This window comes from Anolis sagrei, chromosome 6 (assembly GCF_037176765.1).
Source record: "Anolis sagrei isolate rAnoSag1 chromosome 6, rAnoSag1.mat, whole genome shotgun sequence".
Lineage (NCBI taxonomy): Eukaryota > Metazoa > Chordata > Lepidosauria > Squamata > Dactyloidae > Anolis > Anolis sagrei.
In genome coordinates, this window is record NC_090026.1 from 81,839,655 (window position 1) to 81,863,069 (window position 23,415).

Genomic DNA, 23,415 nt, shown 5'->3' on the forward strand with positions numbered 1-23,415 from the left:
ATGTAGAACCTCCAGCAACTGCTATTTTAGGTTGCAGTGACTCCTTTTCAGTTTGAGGACAGAGCTCTTGAGGTGGATGATCAGTCAACTCTATGTTCTGCTGTTCGTGGTTGGAAAAGACTTGTTAAATGATTGAGTAACAGTCTTGCTTGAATAATCCACTATCACAGGGGATAGTGGATTATCCCAGAAAACCTACAGGAAGACAGCAGTCGTTTAAACTTTTTTAAATCTTTCAGCCCACTGTCATAGATTGTTTTTTGCCCAGTCTCTCCTTCAGTTCTTATGAGCACATGGTGGGCTCTCTATTCCAGGTTTTCCTGATCAATACATATTGTTTTGACTGATTTTCATTTTGGCTTTGAAACAGTGCATAAGATGGAGGCACCCTTGCAAGCCGTGGTATCTGTACTTGCAGATATTGTCTAGTACTTAATCATTTGTGCATTTGAGATGTTAGATCCTAATACGGATGGATGATAATGGGAAACCAGATAATAATATTTTAATGCTTCTTACATAGGGAATGGGTGAGAAGGGGAAGTTATAGACTACTGATACCACCAGAATGAGCAGTTGGTGCTTTGAAGAGTTATCTTTTCCTATCACCATGAAGAACTATTTTCTCCCTGAGCTCAGCTTGAGAAAACATGCCAAGTGCCTTTCCATAGCAGGTTTTCTGATCAAATTATGTATAGTTATACATAGATATTTATAATCAGTCTGACACATATGCTGTGAGAGGGAATTAGAGGCTAGTGTCCTGTATTGCACTGAAGAAACTTAAGTTCTGCCAGGTGTAGTTATGTGTCAACCCACCTCCCTGGAGTCTCAAATTGCCAGTTTTCTGTCTGAGTATCACCCTCCCTGCTAGTGGGAAGACAAGGGAGCCTGCCTGCTCTGTTCCTACAGCTGGCTGGAAAAAGTTGGTGTCATCTTTCTGGACCTCTGGAAACCTTCGGAATGCCTGTTTTTTTTCTTATGGGAGGCTGTAAGACTGGAGCCAGCTGGGAGGTTTATTTACCTTTTTAGTCCTTCCTTGGTCACTGAATGTGACCAAGAGGGCTGCCTAGCCAGAACACAATCAGGTGGTTCAGGGAGGGAGATAATCCCGCATTACCAAAAAAGTTAATATTACTAATAGTCTGTCAGATGTTCAAAACTGAATCATTTTACTCCACTCTGGGGTGAACAGTGTGCAGCCCGTGAGCTATGTGCCCTTTGGAATCCATATGAGTAGCTCCAGTAACTCTGAGACTCTGAAACTCTATTAGAGCTGAAAACTGATCAGAAGTCCTTCGAATTGCCTACTAACATAGTGGTTTATTTCCCGCAGAAAAAAAGAAAATGCCCTAAAATCATCCCAAATTGTGACTGGATATGCCATATTGTATCTGATAATTAATAATAATAAACTTTATTTATACCTCGCCACCATCTCCCCCACAATGGGGTGAATGGCCTCCATCCCCTCTACAATGTCTGAACTCCAGTAAACACCATTGCTTTTGGGGGAAACAGCCATTATTTTTCAAAGATAAGCATTCACAGACTACTTAAGGTTTGAGAGATTTGGCAATTGCTTACAGTGTGTGCTGCTTTGCCTCACCAACAGCCAAAGGATTTGGCTGGAGGCAAGCAAAAGTCCCCATGAGAGACCAGTTTATATTGGAGTCTGTTTTACACCAGTCTTGGCAGATGGGAGGGGTCTGGGCAGGAGGTTAAGCAGCTGGCTGCTCCCACCTGATTCAGATATTCCTTCGGCATAATATGAGTGAATGCTGGTTGCACTAGGGGTTGGGTAGGAATTTTCCCCTCTCCTAAGGGGGGACAGGTTCACCTACCCCATATTGTGTTCACTGGAGGAAGGAGTTTATTTTGATGGTGCTGTTAAATAAGTTTCCAGTGGCAGGAACTGGGGGGAGAACATTATTGATGTTCACCTTGGTACCCTCAATTTGGGGGTGAAGAGCGATATCTGAGATGGCCCTTATAAGTTCTGGGGCTTGGGGGCATCTTGAGAATTTCCCCCCTTGCGGCTGGACCAGGGGATTCCCGCTTTCTCTTACAGAGTTTGGGGGCTCAAAGGGGAGTGCTCCTGGAATGGCCTTCCCGTAATGACCATCCGAGCCAGCAAGCCATTAAGTGGACTGCCCCATGGGTCAGATGTTTGCTCAGAGATAAACAAGGAGGTAGTCACTGTGTGATACCTTTTCTTCCGTCATGACCTATGTCTTTGTTGCTCCCTCCAGGTTAGGGTTTACTGCAGAGGTTTGCAGTTTAAATAGCTCAGTAAATGGCCCTTTGTTGCCTTGTCTCTTATTTCACTGTTTTACTTCAAATTCTATATAGCGTTATCTTTGTAATGTTTTTGTAAATGAATTCGCATGCATTTTGAAAAGTGTATTAAAAAGGAAGGACTCCTAAGTGTAGCATGGCTGTACATTGTTTTTTCATTGAGTATTTCCTCTATGGGCAGATTTCATCTAGTAATTGGCTTGGCCCTGCTATCTTGTGTTGCTGTGAGCCACCTTTCTCTTAATCTGAGGTCAGGGACTGGCTGAGAAAAGAGGAGAGACTTTTGGCTGACATCCAACATATACAGGGCAAGTACCAACTACATAAAAATGATTTTCAACATGTGACTTGAAATAGAATGAGCAATTAAATGATACCCTTGAGGAAATAGCTTGAGCCAGCTGACTCTTAGTAGATGAGTTCCCCTTTTTGTACTCACGTACCAATAGTCTCTGAAAACCGGAATCCTACTGCTGAATGTATAGTTAATATTCAGGTGAATGGCTTTTTATATATTACTCTTGTGTATTCACTATCTATTGTGAAAGAAACGTGCAAATTTGTACTGGAGAGATCTATGTGTATATTTTAACACAGATTAGCTTGTTCTGATTTTGCGGAAGAAAGAGTGGGGTACCTAGTTAAGGAATAGAATTTCTCCAGGCATTCCTTTTCCTGTTAGTTAGGGTTCCAGATGTCTAAGATACTTACACTTTCACATAGGAAAGAAAATACTTCCATCTTACTCATATATTGTCATAGATGATATGAGACCCCAATACTTTGTCGAGTTTTCTAAGCCTGTCAAGAGAGAGTTTGAGAGAACGACAGGTAAAGTTGCCTCCAGCTAAACAGGATTGTGAAGTTTCATTGTATGGCTGGTTTGTAATATTGTGCCATTGCTAGTCTGGTTTCACTCTCAACAAATAAGAGAGGACATCCATAAATCTGTGTGTGGATTTCGCCTGTATTTTGGCAAAGGAGCATTTACTGATTTCTGTTTGCATGTTACACACTCAGCCTTTTGCCAACTTTCCCTTCTCAGATACATGGGCATATCTAAAATTATCTAATTCCATCTGTCTGTCTGTCTATCTATCTATCTATCTATCTATCTATCTACCTACCTACCTACCTACCTACCTATCTATCTATCTATCTATCTATCTATCTATCTATCTATCTATCTGTCTGTTTCACAGAGCTATTTTCCAGATAGACCATTTTTGGGTAATCAGAGTTGGCCAAAGTTAAGGCAATGTTTATAGATATAGCATTTATAGTGGAATCCTTTTACCTTGGGCAAAACTTTGCAAAAGAAAAGCGTTATCTCTTTTGGATAAGTTATTGAAAATGCTCTAGTTGTTTGGATCCCACAGTACCTTTTCCCTCTCATCAGTACATTATCTTCTTAATCTGTTAATCATTTGGATGTTGCAGTTAATTGGGATTGCATGAAACATGTGACTTCATAGTGCAACTTAATTATTGAGTGCAGATGGAACCAAATTATAGGTGAATGTGCTTGATCTCTTATGACACTCCAACAGAAGGAGGTACACTTCAGGTCCAACCTATTTTTGAGACTGCATCTCCTTCTACAAACTGGCACAGGCATTAAGATCTGCTGGGGAGGCCCTTCTCTTGGTCCCACCACTGTCTCAAGCACAGTTGGTGGGGACGAGAGAGAGAGCTTTCTTGGTGGTGGCTCCTCTGGCTCTGGAATATCCTCCCTAAGGAAATTAGATTAGCCTCCTCTCTTTAGGCCTTCTGTCTGAGTCTAAAAACATGGCTCTTCAGACAGTCCTTTGATTCTGAGTAATCCATGGCCAATGTGATGAATCATTGATAGTACTGGCCCGCACTTTGATTGATTGTTACGACAGATAGCTGGCAGGCAGATCCCACTGCATTTTAGGAATTTTATAATTTTCAAATTAATTCCAGCCATAATTTTATTAATGAGACTTTTATGTGCTGTTATTATACTCATGTCATTGTATTTATACTTCTGTATTGTCTGCACGTGGCACTTGGAGTGCTTCTGTGAGCCACACCAAGTCCCTTTGGGGAGATGGTGGCGGCGTACAAATAAAGATTATTTTTATTTTTATTACTCCTTAAAATTGCCAAAATATTTGTGAAAACAGCCTACCATTTCAGTTCAGGGTGTTCTATGTATTTTGATTTGTAGAGGAAAACTGATAGATCTGAATTAGTTCCATCTATTAAGTGCCTAGCATCAGGTTCAGTCCCAACCAAAATAAACTACAGTTATGACTTAGGACTTGCATACATCATTGAGGATCATTGTGACAACATCACTGCAACTTTCTTGTCCATAAAAGTATTTTTTTTAAAAAAGCAAACTTGACCAGCTCCTTTCCCACCTCAAGAGTTTAGTCTATTCTCCTCGATTTCTTTCCATATCAGGACTCCCTTTGTCTGGCTTATTCTGCTTTCCACTTTAGTACTTGTGCTGAGCTGACCAAGAGAAGCTCGCTTTAACAAAACCCATTCCCATCCTCTTGTTTCTTGTGCCTTTCTTTTTAATTTCACCTTCCTCTCTCATCTCATTGATTTTACTGAACACTTTAGCTTCTTATACAGTGTGTTGTTTCACCTCCCCTTCAGTCAGCCTCCATAGTCCCTAGTTGGACTCTGCTTCATCAAATCACTTCTTTAATCACGGCTAGCTTTCCCTGACAATTTACTTTCCTCTTTCCATTTCCTTCTAATTTCCTTCTGCTTTGATCTACATGATTGGCACTGCAGGCAGTGCTTTCTGTTTTTGAGATTGAAAGTGTTGTCAATTCTCCAAGGTCTCTAAAGCCATGTGATACAACTTTAGTACGCCAGGAAGACAACTTCTAGACAACTCCCACCCCTGATGGTGCTAGTATTTTATATGGCATCTTGCCAGTCAGATTCTTTCCAAGGGACATCTTCATACCCTTCACAGGTGAGTAGCAAGGATCTATACCAGTGGTTCTCAACCTTCCTAATGCCGCGACCCCTTAATACAGTTCCTCATGTTGTGGTGACCCCCAACCATAAAATTATTTCCATTGCTATTTCATAACTGCAGTTTTGCTACTGTTATGAATTGCAATGCAAATGTAAATGACTCTTACCTGTCTCTCTCTACAAACCCCAAGGACCTTAAGATCGTTTGGAGAGACCCTGCTCTCAGTACCGCTATCATCATAATCATGTTTGGTGGAAACGAGAGTCAGGGCCTTCTCGGTGGTGGCCCCTCGGCTATGCAACATCCTCCCTAACGAGACTAGATCTGCCCCTTCCCTCATGACCTTCTGGAAAAAGCTCAAACCCTGGTTATGGGACAAGCGTTCGCAGGATAGATGGTTTTAACGGACTGTTTTTTAGTTGATGGCAATGGATTGAAAATGGTTTTAATGGACTGTTTGAACTGATGGCTATGGATTAATTTGGAGGGTGACATGAAATGACGTATTGTTTTAATGTATTTATGACTGTTTTTAATGTAGGTTAAATGTATTTTATGTTGTATATTGTTTGGCACCGAATAGTGCCTTCTGGTAGCTGTCCTGAGTCCCTCTTTGGAGGCGAGAAGGACGGGATAGAAGTGCTCTTAATAAATAAATATCCGACATGCCAATATCTGATACGCCCAAATTTCAATACTGGTAGAGTTGGTGGGGTATTGATTTTGTCATTTGGGAGTTGTAGTTGCTGGGATTTATAGTTCACCTACAATCAAATAGTATTCTGAACCCCACCAATGACAGAATTGGACCAAACTTCCCTCAGAGAACCCCCATGATCAACAGAAAAGATGGAATTGAACCAAACTTGGCACACAGGACTCCCATGACAAACAGAAAATACTGGAAGGGTTTGGTGGGCATTGACCTTGAGTTTTGGAGTTGTAGTTCACCTACATCCAGAGAGCACTGTGGACTCAAACAATCATGGATCTGGACCAAACTTGGCACGAATACTCCATTTACCCAAATGTAAACACTGGTGGAGTTTGGAGAAAATAGACTTGACATTTACAAGTCAAGTTTCTGGGATTTATAGTTTACCTACAATCAAAAAGCATTCTGAATCCCACCAACGATAGAATTGGGCCAAACTTCCCACACAGAAGCCATAAAACCAACAGAAAATACTGTGTTTGGTGACCCCTCTGACACCCCCTCATTACTCCCTGGAGTCCCGAACCCCAGGTTGAAAAACACTGATCTATATCATACTGAAGTACATCCTTTTTCTGTCTACTAGTAGGTCTTTTAGCTAGAACAGGACTTCCAGAAATTTACTGAAGGTTTATATTGACTTTGTCTCAGTCTTTGTCTCTAATAAATCAGATTAATTCCATTGATATACCTGACTTTGATTCCGTATTAACAATATAAATCAAGGTGAAATACCCTTTGATGACACAGCAAGCTGTTCCCTTGATAAGGAATGGCTAAGCATGAAATTTTAATTGTGTCTCTACTTGAGTTAAAATACCGGCATTTGAATCCCCAAATCTGTTGGACAATAAAACATATTCTGCCCTTGTTGTCAGCACTAGCCAAAAATGAGCAGCTTCAACTTTTGACAAGAGCATATTTGCTACTATAAAGGACAGAACAGTTTCTGTGTGCTACGGAGACATTAAAGGATTTCTTACTGTGGTCTGTCTTTTTCCATTATGCTTGATTAAATCCTTTTTAGGCGGCATAGCATTGCAAATGTATTTTAGCCCGTAATGATTTGTGCAAGCTAAATTAATCTGTTGGCAAAATGCTACTGTTTTAAGCTTATTCACTGACGGAACCACCCAAATATGACATCTGACACAATCAGTTGATCAGTCCCAGGTAAGGTATGCTTAGCTCAGATGATTAAATGTACAATTACACTAAAAGTAGAATTAAATGATGTTAAGCTTGCTACAGCAGCATTGATAGAAATGACTTAGACTAATCTAACTAATCTTGATTTTTATAGCTCTCTGTTAGAGACATTGCGCACGCAAGTACAATCTCTCTGGTAAACCTGTTTGTATGCATATTTTATACTGAAAGAAATATCTTTTAAGCCAAAGTTTTGCCTTGTTTTATCTTTGAGTGTAGTGTTTAGGGTAAGACCTATACGTCTCAGCTGCCCAATTAAAAAAAATTACATCAGTAGAAGTCATCCTGTGAATATTTATTAATGTAAGTTTGCATGTTTTTGCTAAATTGTTTGGGTGTAGTTATCAAAAGGTTTTTTTTCCCCATGTCAGAATGACTTGAGAAACTGCAAGTCGCTTCTGGTGTGAGAGAATTGGCCATCTGCAAGGAAGTTGCCCAGGGGATGCCCAGATGTTTTACCATCCTGTGAGAGGCTTCTCTCATGTCCCCGCATAAGAAGTTGGAGCTGACAGATGGGAGCTCACCCTGCTTCCCAGATTTGAACCGCCAACCTTTTGGTCAGCAGTCCTGCTGGCACAGTGGCTTAACCCATTGTGACACTGGGGGGGGGGAGGGTGCATCGAAAGGGGTATAACATGAACACATTTCCATTTACATACTCCTTCTGTTCATAGAACAGAAATCCAAAGCATTGTGGTATTACATTTCAGTTTTTTTGGGAAAGGCTCAATATTTTGATGTTATAGAATATCGAATGTTAAATGTGAATGTTAATGCTAAACCATAGTTCAAACCATAATATTAAATCATAGTTTAGCAGCATGTGTTTCATATTTAAACTATTGTTTAGTCTGATAAAAACTAAGTTCAAGAAAGCTTTTCATTAACACAAATTCTTGTTCCATTGAGGTCTGATAAACTGTAGTTAATCTTAACTATGGGTTGTTTTTTGTTTGAACATGTGACAATTAAGATTAACAATGGTTTGGAATTTGGATGTAACATTGAAGTCCATTACTTTAAAAAAGGAAAAGAAAGCTTGCATTCACACAAACTTGGCCTTGTTTCCATCACAAAATGCTGCGGTTTATTATGATATTTCAACTGTCCTTTTCTGGAAAAAAATGTTTAAAAATGGGTGAAAGTGTCCTATTTGTCTAATTCGTAATTACCTAGATTTGACAGATTTTACATCCTGCAGAATAGCTTAAAGCAGAGGAGCAGGTTACATAAGCATGTTGGAAATGTTAAAGGTGTAGGGTTAAGAAGCAGAATCTGAAGCCATTCTGCATTACTTTTAAAATAGTATCTATGAAAAAGTAATTTCCTGTCATTATGCATGGTTAGCATCAAGTCATCTGTCAACTTCTCTGTTAATAAAACACTTAGTAAAACGATTTAAACACAGTAAAGAATCAAAGCTTGCCACAGTTGACATTGCCCTTAAACATTATAGAATAGCAAACATTTATTTATTGACTACTTTTCTGGCAAGGTGGGATACAAAGTAGTAAACTAAAGTTAACATTATGTATTATAAGCAAAACATAATTAAAACATGGAATAATAAAACAATAAAATACATGTTAAAACATCACAAAAACATAACCATCATAATCAACAATAAGTGTGTGTGTATTGAATAATACATAATATTTATTATTTTAATAAATAAAATTATTTAGTTGGCACTAAATTTATTAAAAATACAGTAAAAGGTAATAATTACTTTAAATGTGTTACTTTCAACTTTGATTATGTGATGTAGTGTGGCATAAAAACAAAACCATCTGCTTTTGTTGTTGAGCAAAAGTAAATGAATAAAATCTGCTATACATAAAAGCAAAAAAAACAAAAACAAAAAACACCCCGTGATTTATTTGGAATTAGCCGTCCCCTGCCACACATTGCTGTGGCCCACTCTGGTGGTCATGAGGGTTCTGTGTGGGAGGTTTGACCCAATTCTATTGTTGGTGGGGTCCAGAATGCTCTATGATTGTAGGTGAACTACAAATCCCAGCAACTACAACTCCCAAAGGTCAAGATTCTATTTTCCCCAAACTCCACCAGTGTTCAGATTTGGGCATATTGAGTATTCGTGTAGAGTTTCGTCCCGATCCATCATTGTTTGAGTCCACAGTGCTCTCTGGATGTAGGTGAACTACAACTCCAAAACCAAAGGACACTGCCCACCAAACCCTTCCAGTATTTTCTGTTGGTCATGGGAAAACTGTGTTCCAAGTTTGGTTCAATTCCATAGTTGATGGAGTTCAGAATGCTCTTTGATTGTAGGTGAACTATAAATCCCAACAACTCCAACTCCCAAATGAAATAAAAAAATTTTTTTAGTGAAGGACAGACATTAGGTTGTTAGGTGTCTTGTGTCCAAATTTGGTGTCAATTCGTCCAGTGGTTTTTTAGTTCTGTTAATCCGACAAACGAACATTACATTTTTATTTATATGGAATCGTCAATACACCTCTAATTTAGCATGTCCATTGGATGTCATTGTGATGCTTGAGTGGGAAAGAGAGATAGTATTGGCATCTATTCATTATAATAGTTAATAATGAATAGTTATAATATCAGTATTTGAATAAATGTACATTTCCTGGTCCATCCCTAGACTACAGCTATACATACATCTGCATCCAGAGTTTAGGGAAATTACTTTTTAGTCTACAACTCCCATGCCAGTATAGTTACTAAAACATTATGAAAGGTATTTTACAAAACCTAAGTTTTCCAAATTCTGTTTATATCTCTGTTGTAATGCAAAAACATTTTATCTGTATATCAGAGATGTTTCCTCCTTCCTACACTGTAAGATTCGGAGTTAAGCCTCATTGTACTCTGTATAGAAATCATATACTGTTGCGGCTTTTTTTGTGTGCGTCAGGAGCGGCTTGAGAAATTGCAAGTTGTTTCTGGTGTGAGAGAATTGGCCATCTGCAAGGACGTTGCCAGGGAAGCCCAGATGTTTTACCATCCTGTGGTAGGCTTCTCTCATGTCCCCACGTGAGAAGCTGGAGTTGACAGATGGGAGCTCACCCCACTCCTCGGATTTGAACTGCTGACCTTTCAGTCAGCAGTCCTGCCGGCACAAGGGTTTAATCCCTTGTGCCACGGGGGGCTAAGAGTGAGCCATAAAGTTCCCAGATCAATCTCATCTGGATCACAAACTCACTGAGTGTCCTTTGGCCTCTTTGCTGCAGGTATTATTATAGTAGTTCAGCAGATGTCATTGAGGTGGAGGAGGCTGGTGTACCCTGGAGGTTATTTCTGTAAGATTTAGTGATATGTATATGCATAGCTATTCACATACATATTTGTATTTATATGAATTAAGTTTTGTATCCTGAACAGCTTTGTCAATCCTCTTAAGATTACAAAACTCAAATGCTTGACATGGTGCTTTTTTTATGAGTGCAACATTCTTATTCCTTGAAGTAGCTGTTACTTCTACAAAAAAGTAGCTGTGCAATTGCTTTTGGCTGCATCGTAATGGCATGGTCAAGTTGTCCTCTTGCATCTGTACCTAGAAGAGATTACTTCACATAGAAAAACCACCAAGGCTCTTTGAGTGTCAGATTACCAGAATTCACCAGGTGTGCCTGGTTGAAAAATATTTTGAGGAGCTGCATTTGATGAAAGAAGAAGGAAAATTGACCCTCTCATTTTAGACTTTGCTAGAATTGCCTTTTTCTTAGATCTTTTCTTGGTGTATGAATATGTTACTATGTTGTATCCTTTATTTTTAGAGAATTATTATCTATATATTGAGGTTTTCTTAATAAGCTTAAAAAAGAACAACTTTTTCTTTGTGGTTTTATAAAGCTGATATACCCATATTTTTTCTTAAGGCCCATGAAATGGAAGCAATGGTTTGTGATCACTTGGCGGTTCGAATCTGTGAGATGGGGTGAGCTCCCTTCTGTCAGCTCCAGCTTCTCATGCAGGGACATGAGGGTAGCTTCTTACAGGATGGTAAAACATCTTGGCATCCCATGAGCAACATTCTTACAGACGGCCAAATATCTCACACCAGAAGCGACTTACAGTTTCTTCAAGTCGCTTCTGACACACACACACAAACACGCACACACATATACACAAAGCTGAATTTGGTCATCCACGAATGCTGTTTTCTCTGAGCGCAGAGCAAGTAACTGTCTTTCTCTGGATGCAGAACAAGTAACTGGCTATGGGATCAAGCGTTTAAATGATAGAGGCAGCAATTGAGAATAAGACTCAAGTGATATGAATGACAATAGATTGACCTGGACTTTGATTTTTAAACTTGTGTGATTTTAACAAATGTTTTATTAATGTACTTGTTTTAATGAATTGTTTTAACTGTATTTTTATCAATGTGGATGGCACTAAATAGTGCCTGTTGTGAAGCAGCTCTGAGTCTCCCCTCGAGGGTGAGGAGGACGGAGTACAAATGTATGAAATAAATAAATAAAATAAATAAATTACTTTGCCTAGTACAGGCACCCTCAAACTGCAGCCTTCCGACTGTTTTGGCCTCCAACTCTCAGAATTCCTGACCATGGAGCAAGCTGGGTAGGGCTTCTGGGAGTTGGAGGCCTAAACAGCTGGAGGACTGCAGTTTGAGGATGCCTGGCCTTGTATTGCTTGCCTTATTGGAAACTGAAATGCAGGAGCTCTGCCCTTAGCTAAGCCTCCAGGAAAGTACGAAATGACATTTGTACTATCAAGTCTCTGAAAAATACATCTTGAAAAGTATTGATTTATTTATCTGGCAAATAGAGCATGTTTCTTCCACAAAGCCAATCTAAAATAATTGTGTCCTACAATATCATTACTGCTTGTTGTTGTTCATTCGTTCAGTCGTTTCTGACTCTTTGTGACCTCATGGACCAGTCCACGCCAGAGTTCCCTGTAGGTTGTCACCACCCCCAGCTCCTTCAAGGTCAATCCAGTCACTTCAAGGATGCCATCCACCCATCTTGCCCTTGGTTGGCCTCTCTTCCTTTTTCCTTCCTTTTCCCCAGCATAATTGTCTTCTCTAAGTTTTCCTGTCTTCTCATGATGTGGCCAAAGTACTTTATCTTGGCCTCTACTATCCTTCCCTCCAATAAGCAGTCAGGCTTTATTTCCTGCAGTATGGACTGGTTGGATCTTCTGGTGGTCCAAGGCATGCTCAGAACTTTCCTCCAGTACCACAGTTCAAAAGCATCTATCTTCCTTCGCTCAGCCTTCCTTGTCCAGCTGTCACATCCGTAGGTGATTACGGGGAATATCATTGCTTTAACTATGCGGATCTTTATTGTCAGTGTGATGTCTCTACTCTTCAATATTTTACCGAGATTGGTCATTGCTCTCCTCCCAAGAAGTAAGCGTCTCTTGGCTGCAGTCTGCATCTGCAGTAATCTTTGCACCTAGAAATACAAAGTCTGTCACTGCCTCCACGTTTTCTCCCTCTATTTTCCAGTTATCAATCATTTTTGTTGCCATAATCTTGGTTTTTTTTAATGTTTATCTGCAATCCAGCTTTTACGCTTTCTTCTTTCACCTTGATTAGAAGGCTCCTCAGTTCTTCCTTGCTTTTGGCCATCAAAGTGGCATCATCTGCACATTTAAGATTGTTAATGTTTCTTCCAGCAATTTTATCCCAGCCTTGCATTTGTCAAGCCCCGCACATCGCATGATGCGTTCTGCATACAAGTTGAGTAGGTTGGGTAAGAGTATACAACCCTGCCGTACATCTTTCCCAATCTTGAACCAGTCTGTTGTTCCATGGTCAGTTCTTACTGTTGCTACTTGGTCCTTATACAGACTCCTCAGGAGAGAGACAAGGTGATTTGGTATGCCCATACCACCATGAACTTGCCACATTACTGCTTAGGTTAATAATAAAAGCAGGTCTATGACAAATGAGTTGCTTTAGATTTCCAAGTCTCTCCCTCCCTCCTTCCCTCCCTCCTTCCCTCCCTCTCCCCTTCTAATTTAGGATAGTATTATAGAAACTGATTTGTTTGTTTTTTGATCATAGAAAATCTCTCTGACGCAGTTTGTTTCTCCCTTATTTGATGACAGCTTTCATTACCACACAGTTCTCTTGAAATATTTTATGTTCTCAAAATGGAAATGGTGTTAGATGTTATTTTCCCTCCACTTCACCAAATATTAATGGCAAAGATCCAAATAGATATTTTAGGTGCACCTAAGGACACGAGTGTTTCCAGTGGTTTTTCTCCCCTTTCATTTGAACAAGACCATCCCTACCAAATCAGAAACTGTTTTAGACTGAAAAGGATTTTGCCACATTTGTTGTGTATGAGAGACAAAATGGAACTAATCCCTGGGTAGATTCAATGCACTGAGTGTGCTGATCTTTTGGATCTTAATTGAGAGAAATAAAGAGGGAGGAATACAGGAGTTCCTCATATTAAATTGCAAGCAACAGTTCACTTTAAAGCAGGATGACATTAATGATGTAGCCTTATTTAGCTGAACCTCCTCCACTGGTAGTTGTTTAGTACTTTTTAGTGGTGGAAAATATACAGTCAGCAATATTTTTATTTGCAGATTTTCATTTGCTCAGGAGTCCCGTGTCCCTAGCCTCAGCAAATGTGGAAGACTGACTCTAATTGTAAATACAGTGAAATATTTAATTGACTGCTTCCTGACTTTGCCACAATTGGATTGTTGTTTGTAAGAATAGAGATTTTCAGGTCTTTTGTTAATTTAGGAAGGCTTTAAATATGCCTCACTAAATAATTAATATTTCTTGTTTTAATCTATGACATAGAAAGCACATTTCTTTATTCCTAGCTGTTTACAGGATGTGGTCTTAACATCTGCTTATAGAGAAATTATCACATTGAACCCCATAAGGCTTTTAAGGAGACATAGATAGGATTGTGCAGAGAGTGTCTAATGAGTTGTCATTTCCCCCCTTTTTTGGACAGTAACATGCCATGCACTCTTTGACTATGTACTTTCACAAGTCAATAGGTCATATTATCTAATGGTTATTGAGGAGCAAGGATGGAATGCATTAGGGCTGTCAATTCTCCCCTATTGAGCATAATAGTAAATTGATCATTTACTGGCATGTCCTCTGAAAAGGGTGACATTTTACTGATCGCCATGCCTTTCTGTGCACACTAGTGCAGCATTTGCCATGTTTATCCGGAGCTGTGCATTGGGAGACGTCATCAGTAACTAATCCAGCTTATGCTGATGCATCAAACTTCATTTAATGGCTATGCAAACATGTGTCTGAAATCTGATGATAAATAACCAGTTTTGTTCTTGTTTTTGATTTGAATTCTCATGCATAGTTTTATTCTTTTTTTTTTTTTTTGCATATTGCTTTTGTGTCCTGAGATGACTTTTGGGTTACAAACGTCGTCAATGACAATCAAACTATGTTTTAAAAAAACTAGATGTTTTTATGTAACAGTTCTGCATCCAGGGTTATTATATATAGAAGAGGCATGTATTGTGGAAGGCAGAATAACTTTCTGGCCCCTGTCCCTCTGATTTATTTTAATAGTTGCCAGATCATTCCATCCCAGAAGAGAGTTTTCAGTTATGACACCAGGCAGACTTCTTTACCTAGTGGCCTCTGTCTTGTTCTAAAATTCCCATTATCTAAACTTACCTAAGTTTGGGGTGGTCCTTTGGAATTCCTAGAGCTTCTACAGGTTGATTCTCTCTGCTCAAGAATTTTCATTTCACTTTGACTGGGGGAACGGGAGATACCATTAAGACGTTTGGAATTTTAAAAGCCTTCCATAGCTGGAAGGAAGTTGTAGACATGTGATACTGAGATCTTTTTCTGTTCCCAGTGCTGAACAAACTGCTCTTTCTAGCAGGGGCTCATGTGCACTATGGTGGAAGGTTGGGGGGTAGAGGCAGGCGAGCCGCATCAGCAGCATCTCTCCAGTTGCAAACGATTTGTAGTTAAGCTCACTGATCCAGCCCCATGTGACTAGAAATGTAGGCAGCAGATTCATGCTGGACTGACATCATGCTTTTCAAATTCACTGGAAATTAAAAAGGAGGTGGGGGCAGAGCAGGGAGAAAAGGTTCTCTTGACTTTTCCTGGTACTACTAATTCCTGGCTCCAGCTCATCTGCTGCTATTGAAAGAGCCAGTGGCAGCAGCAGAAGCAGCAGCTGGAAGCAGCAGCACTATTACATAGTTCAGGATACTCAATGAGGTCGAGCTGGATGATAAGCAAGCCTGCCGTAGAAGCATCCCCTGTAAGTTCTGGAGCTTCTCCCATTTGTTCATTCCCTCCCTCCCTCTCTCCTCACTTTCCAAGTTATACCCTTTATTGTACAGAACTGAGTATAGCAACGCACGATTATAAAATAAGGTTATGCATAATTCGAGTTCTTATGATTGATACAGAAGCATATGTTCAAGCATACATTGATCCCATGTGTTGTATGACTGAGGGGAAAGTGTTAGTGGTTACTCTTTCAACTATTATCTTGCTCTCAAGCTGAGGCATGATATAGATAATGTAGAGTTATCTATATAGGCAGTCCTGTGCTTCGTGATTCTTCTTCCCATGGGAGGGTAAAAGCTAGAGAAAAGAGGCCATTTGATGTTTTGCGTACAAAGGATGCTTAAGGTAGTGCTGCATTTTAGAAGATAACTTGATTATAGGGTTTATGGAAATACATTTTACTCTGTATAAATTTAGTGTGCTTATATAATGACAACAAACTGTGGAGAGTGTAGCTATAATAGCTCTCTGTGTTTTTGAGCTGCTTGGAAACCCTTGAGCTTGATTAAATAGCCGCTTGTAAGGAAATATGAATCCAAATTCCTTGTGAAATAGGATAATCATAGAATATGTGCTTTCTCCCCTCTTGTTTGCCTTCCTTCCACACACAAAGCTACTCCTTTACAGCCACTTTGAGACTACCTGAATGCCTTTGATCCATTTAACAAAATAATTGATTGCTATGGAACTTTTGCTGGGTTTTTATTACATTGAAGTATACGTGAAATAAATTTGCGATGGTGATTCGTTTATACCTGTGCAGTAATATGGCCTCAAGAAATACAAGGGGTCAGATTGTCATAGTTTCAAGAGCAAGTCCAATCTGCACATCTCAAGATTAAAAAACGGACAAACCCCAAAATGAATATCCTGATGGGTTGTTGTAAGTTTTTCGGGCTGTATGGCCATGTTCTAGAAGCATTCTCTCCTGAAGTTTCACATGCATCTATGGCAGGCATCCTCAGAGTTTGTGAGGATCCCTGCCATAGATGCAGGCAAAACATAAGGAGAGAATGCTTCTGGAACATGGCCATACAGCCCGAAAAACCTATAATAACTCAGTGATTTTGGCCATGAAAGCCTTCGACGATACATATCCTCATGCCTTTTATATGGTGTTTCTGACAATCATGTATGAATTCCAAAGTTACCAAAAGAAGTCCAATACATGAGATGGTTAGTAAGTTTTCATACCAGCCCATATGTCTGAAAGATGAACAGATGTGCAATGTTGCCATTATTTTTAAGATAAAAAGGTAAAAGAATGACCCAGATATATTCTTAACAAAGGAAAGTAATAATTTATTTCAATTTATATAGCAGATATTGCTTTGTGTCAGTTTTCCCAAGATTATTTTATTGGCCAATTTCTTGAGAGAACAAACATTATCCAGTATTTGAACTATAGATATTTTTGAGTGATGGTAGTGTCATTTTAGTGATGAGAGAGTGATTAAGGGAAGTCTAGGATTTATTCTGAGGTTTCTTTATTCTCCAAGTTCTCCAAATTGTTAAAATAATGATTGTTCATAACATACTAATGATTACTGTGGTGTGTTGGCAATGAGTGAGTGTTTGGAAATAATCTTCACAGTGTTTTTAGAGAGCTCTCTAATTAAGCTTAAATGAACTTATGCCATATTGTTCCTTGTTTATCCAGATGGTCATACTGATTATGTATTCATTTTTTTAAAGTGTTCAGCTTGTGAATTGGTCTTGGTTGAAGATGAGATGACAGACACTGAAGATAATGAAGAGGATGAGTTAGGAGTCAGAGATGAGCAACGGAGCATAATTATTCATCTTATCTCACAACTCAAACTTGGAATGGACCTCACAAGGGTATGTGACACCACCTCCCCTTCTCTAAAATAAACCCCTCACTGTGTTTTGCTTTAAAAAATCACTTGCTATTGAATCGGCTTCTTCATTTGTCTTTAGTGCCAGTCTCATCCCAAATCCTGGTGTAATGTTATTCATTGCTACTTTCTTCATTTATGTATGTAAAAAAAAAATCTAATTTGCTAAAAAGTTAATGTGATTTTTTCCCTCCTGCAACAATTCTCCAGGTGTAAACTTATTCATAAATTAAGCATTGCCACTGTTCCTTACAAGTGACATCCCTGGAATCAAGAATGGACCTTTGGATGTCTACAGAATATTACTGGGAAGAACCCAAGAAATATTTCCAGCTACAGTACCTTACATAATGGTCATCATCTCCTCTTCCTCCTCCTTAAATATAGCTAGCAGTGATGATGTGCATATTTTGAATTTCAGCTTCTACAAATCGCAGCCAGCATATCACTTTGTTAGAAGAGAGCCACAGTGGTGCAATGAGTTAAACTCCTGTGCCAGCTGAACTGCTGACCTGAAGGTCGGCGGTTCGAATCTGCAAGAAGGGATGAGTCCCCGTCTGTCATCTCCAGCATCCCATTGGGAGGTTATGAAAGAAACTTCCTACAGGATGGTGAAACATCCACCTGTCCCCTGGGCAACATCCTTGCAGACGACCAATTCTCTCACACCAGAAGTCACTTGCAGTTTCTCAAGTTGCTTCTGACACGATAAAAAACAAAAAACAAATCCTTGCTAGTGAGAGCATTCTAGTTTTCAGAAGCGATGAAAACTAATTGAGAGCTGTAGATGGGAGTGTAAAATAAAACCCCTTTCATAAAAAAGTATAGATTTCTGGGTTGTTGTAGGCTTTTCCGGGCTATATGGCCATGTTCTAGAGGCATTTTCTTCTGACGTTTCGCCTGCATCTATGGTAAGCATCCTATAGATTTCCATTGCAAAATCAGTGGAAAACTAAGACCAAGAGAGGTTTTTTAAAAAACCCTTTGAAAATTCCCTGATAAACATTCCTCCAGACCGTGAACACATTTAATAAGCAGCTGCAACCACTCCTCACAGACCTTAATGTACTGCTCTAGATCTCTAAGGATTTGGGGATGATTGCTTTCTCCTATCACACACACACACATACACACACACCTGGCTGTCACACGTAAAACACAACAGAACAAAACATTTAAACATGTAAATTGAAAAAGAGAGGTGAAATCCATAGGCAGGTCACTGCTGTGTGTTTAAAATAAGTTTGTTTATTAGGATGTGAGATTACATAGGATTCAAAATATTGTTTACAATTCTATTTTGGGGTCAAGCACATATTTGTTTGAGTGACAAGGCTACAGAAGAGTCAAAACATATTTCTTGCTCTGGAGGCAGATGTTAAGCACCCATATTTTGAAATAACAACAACAACAGTAATAATAACACACTTTATTTTTATTCCACTCTATCTCCCCGAGGGGACTCAGGGAGGATTACAGAACACATATACGACCAACTTTCAATGCCGTTATATAATTAACTAGGACAGACAATGCATAAACATAGGTAAAGGCTTTCCCATCTTTTTCCATCTCCTGCATTTGGAGGCAGCCCTTGATTCCGGTCACAAGAGATACTGTTTCTCCATCTTCCGTACCAAGGAGCTTTGTTGTCCATAATTGTCCTCCCAATCAAGTTGCCAGCATGTCCTTATTGACATCTTTTATTACCTCCCCGCTAAAAGTGGTAACTTTTTATTTACTCACACTGTTGTTTTTGATCTGTTAGGTGAGCAAAAGCGGGCTTGAACTATCAACCTTTCGATAGGCAAGATTTTCTGCAGTATGGCAGTTTAATTCGCCATGCTAAGCTCAGCCCTGCAAGCTTGGGTTAACAGTGATTACAAGAGGTTTCAGATGGATGGTTAATCCATTCTGAGGTTTAGTCCAGACTTTAAAAGTACACAGTGCTGAACCCTGTTAGCCACAGCTTCTGCCAACCTAGCAGTTCGAAAACATGTAAATGTGAGTAGATCAATAGGTACCACTCCACTCCGGCAGGAAGGTAATAGCACTCCATGCAGTCAAGCTGGCCACATGACCTTGGAGGTGTCTATGGACAACTCTGGCTCTTTGGCTTAGAAATGGGGATGAGCACCAACAACTGGACTTAATGTCAGGGGCAAACCTTTACCTTTACCATAAGTCTTCCTCATGACCAGCTAGCAAATGCTAGAAGCTTGATCTAGGAGACAGTCTTCCCTTTGAGTCATTCTTGCATGAGGGGAAAAAGAGCACGAGTCAGGAATGGTCGATCTTAATTGCTACTGTTTCCTGTATGAATTATTGTCATGAATGACTCAATATATGATAGGTTAAGGAGGGAAACTTTTCTTTCGGAATCCCATTCTTTTGTGCTTGCTTATCTTTTAAAACATACTTTCCAAAGGGCACAATACCCCAGCCAAGTAGATGCCTATATGGCTGATTATACTGTGTGGGAAACATTGTTCATGATGGTATTGTTATAATGAATAGAGAGCCGTGAGGCTAGTGTTTAGTGTGCCAGACACAGCAGGAGTACTGCAAAATAGGTCTCCTACTGGGATGTTATTTTGAGCCTGTGTCATTTTCAACACAGGAAGGTCAGAAAACGATTGATTTTGATTGGTGTAGTAAACTCATACAGCGATGTTCAGAGTGCTTTCCTGAATAATGCATGAAAGGAAAATGATTTCTAGGCCTGACCTTGTGTAGAGAGATAGAAAGGACCATTTAAAAGCATTGCTGAAATGTGTATTTTACCTGCAAATTTATTTTATTGTCAATGTTGGAATAGAATACTATTAAAATTTTATTTTCATGTTAGACAACATTATGTAAAGTGTTTCAGTTAGAGTGCTTATGGTATTGGAACAAGGCTGCTCGGCTCAAAGTTTCTCATACATTTTTTCTATTGGCTAAAGTACGGTAACTGAAATATTTTCTTTTATAGCAGTGGGGGATGGGGCAATAGTTCAGATTTTTCAAGCTCTAAAGCTAAATTCCATGTTCTTTCTGTACTTGGATGAATTTGGATTCATTTGATGTCTCTGACTAACCTTTCTAGACGTATTTAGAGATGCAGTGCAATCAATCAAGGACCCCTGCATTCAGTTGGAGCAAACTGTAGAGTCCACTGCTGGAAGCCTCATACGCAGAAGCCTGTTTTGTTGTTCTGACTTTTTGATATAGCTACTTCCTTAAAGGGATCTTGGGACTTAACAGGTTTTTGATGGTGCTGAAAATGCCCCTTTCCTTTTCATTTGGTTGATAGTTCAATCATTTGCGCTCTTTTGACTTCTGGCTTTCACAGAGGATGGAGGAACTACTTGTTGTTTATTCATTCAGTCGCTTCTGACTCTTCATTACCTCATGGACCAGCCCACACCAGCCCCTGTCGGCCATCGCCACCCCCAGCTCCTTCAGAGTCAAACCAGTCACTTCAAGGATACCATCCATCCATCTTGCCCTTGGTTGATTCCTCTTCCTTCTCCCTTCCATTTTCCCCAGCATAATTGTCTTCTCTAAGCTTTCCTGTTTTCTCATTATATTGCCAAAGGACTTCATCTTTGCCTCTAATATCCTTCCCTCCAATGAGGAGTCAGGGTTTATTTCCTGAAGTATGGACTGGTTGGATCTTCTTGTGGTCCAGGGCACTCTCAGAATTTTCCTCCAGCACCACAGTTCAAAAGCGCCTATCTTCCTTTGCTCAGCCTTCCTTATAGTCCAGCTGTCACATCCATAGGTGACTATGGGGAATACCATTGCTTTAACTATGCAGATCTTCATTGCCAGTGTGATGTCTCTACTCTTCAATATTTTATCGAGATTGGTCATTGGTCTCCTCCCAAGAAGTAAACGTCTTCTGATTTCCTGGCTGCAGTCTGCATCTGCAGTGATCTTTGCACCTAGAAATACAAAGTCTGTCACTGCCTCAACATTTTCTCCCTCTGTTTGCCAGTTATTGATCAGTCCGGCACTACTAATCATAATGAATCTATACTCCCCCTGTATCAGAAATGGTATGCCTCTGTAGGTCAGATGCTAGGGAATATGATTGGTAGGTTCCCATTGCATTCATTTTCTGTTTCTGAACTTCCTAGAGGCACCTGTTTGAACACTGTGAGAAAACAATACCGAACTAGAGAGGGCTGTGATTTCATCCTGCAAGGCTTATATATTCTTACACACTCCTTTCAGATGGTTGGGTTTCAGATTAAACTAGATTGATTTGGGGGAACTGTTTAATAATAAACTATAATAATATACTTCATTTATATTCTGCTCTATCTACTTGAGGAGCCCCCGGTGGTGCAGTGGTTAAATAGCTGAGCTGCTAAACTTGTAGACCGAAAAGTCGCAGGTTTGAATCCGGGGAGTGGGGTGAGCTTCCGCTGTCAGCCCCAGCTTCTACCAACCTAGCAGTTCAAAAACATGCAAATGTAAGTAGATCAGTAGGTACCACTCCAGCGGGAAGGTAATGGCGCTCCATGCTGGCCACATGACCTTAGAAGTGTCTATGGACAATGCCGGCTCTTCGGCTTAGAAATGGAGATGAGCAACAACCCCCAGAGTCGGACAATACTGGACTTAATGTCGGGGAAAACCTTTACCTTTACTATCTTCCTAAGGGGATTCAGAGCCGATTACAGAACACATATATGGCAAACATTCAATTCCATTATACAATTAAAAACAAAGACAGACACATACAGAAGCAAAGGCTTCACCCTTTTCATCTCCGGCATCTGGAGGCTGGGCTCAACTCTGGCCACGGGGAGGTGCTCTTGTTTCATTTTCCATTGCGAGGAGCTTGTTGTCCTTGGATGCCTTCCAGCTTGAATTGCCGGCATGGGCACCTTTTACCTCCCCACCAAAGTAGTATTTATTGATCTACTCACATTATTGTTTTCAAACTGCTAGGTAGGCAGAAGCTAGGGCTGATGGTGGGAGTTCACCTTGACCTGTGGCTTTGAACTGCCAACCTTCTGCTCGGCAAGATTTTCTGCCGCTGCCGGTTTAACCTGCTGCATTACTGTGGCCCCTTATGCAACGTATCTCAATGTGCATCTGCTTACACTGCATGAAAGTGAGATCTGCTGCAACAAAGGACAACACTTTTCATAAGGAATGCTTTCTTAAAACAGTTTGTTAACATTCCTGTTTTTTTTCCCTCTCCATATCTAACTCAAGATTCCTTTTGTTATTTCATGTTAAATGGCCTGAATATGGTTTTTCCCTCAGACACTAGCCAAGGGAGAAGAACTTCTCTACTGAAACAAAAAAACAGTCTTCTGTTGTTGTTAGGTGTGTCCTCCATACTAACCATCATCTTGTACTTCAATTGAAATCTGTCCTGAAATGTTAAAGCTGGCTTCATACATCATAGTGTCTCTCCCAAGCTCTAAGATTTACAGTCCAAACTGCTGAATGTTTACTCAAAAATACAATCTTATGTTGAGTGGGACTTGTTTTCTAGCAAGTATGTTTGGAGTAGTAATCATTTATTTTAATTTTAGAATGAATTAAAGAGTCAGATAAGTATTTTTGCGATCGGTGTAAGTTCCCGCTGTGTCTATTGCTAAGCCTTTTCTATCTTGTTTCACCATTAATGTGTGATTTTTCAAAAGTATGTACATATTTTGGAAAAATATAACAATAAGTTTATTTCATCTCAAAATATACACTTCTAAATGCAACGTTGAGCCAAAATTGCACAGCAAAATTGCGAGGAGTGTGAAATTCAAAGGATAGCTACGTTCTGATTTAGCACATCAAGCGAGTTCACATAAAATGTGAAGAGACTGAATTTCTAAATCATTCTTGCCATGCTTTTTCCTAAAAAAGTCTTACCTTGCTTTCTTTTTGAGAAAGCAATTACATTTGAAAGATGAAAATGGTGTTGCTTATGTTTTTCTGACTTGTCCTTGTTTTGCTCCTAAAAGTACTGCAAAGTCTACCTTGCTGCTGCTGTCAGAGAAACAGTGTTTGGCTATTACACAAGAGGGATCATCTTTATCATTTGTTGCTTGTATCTAATCTCTCTTTTATGAAACCCAGATGTTCTTGC

The 23,415-nt window shown here is 39.6% G+C and overlaps 1 protein-coding gene across 3 annotated transcripts in view; it reads left to right on the plus strand.

Annotated features, from left to right (window-relative positions):
• The window catches only part of OSBPL10 (oxysterol binding protein like 10), a 96,682-nt gene that overhangs the window by 54,881 nt on the left and 18,386 nt on the right, over window positions 1-23,415 (plus strand). For all 3 annotated transcript variants that reach the window (XM_060781874.2, XM_060781872.2, XM_060781873.2), the window contains one exon: window positions 17,161-17,307. In XM_060781874.2, the coding sequence (XP_060637857.2) occupies window positions 17,161-17,307 (147 nt within the window). The remainder of the gene's footprint in view (window positions 1-17,160; window positions 17,308-23,415) is intronic.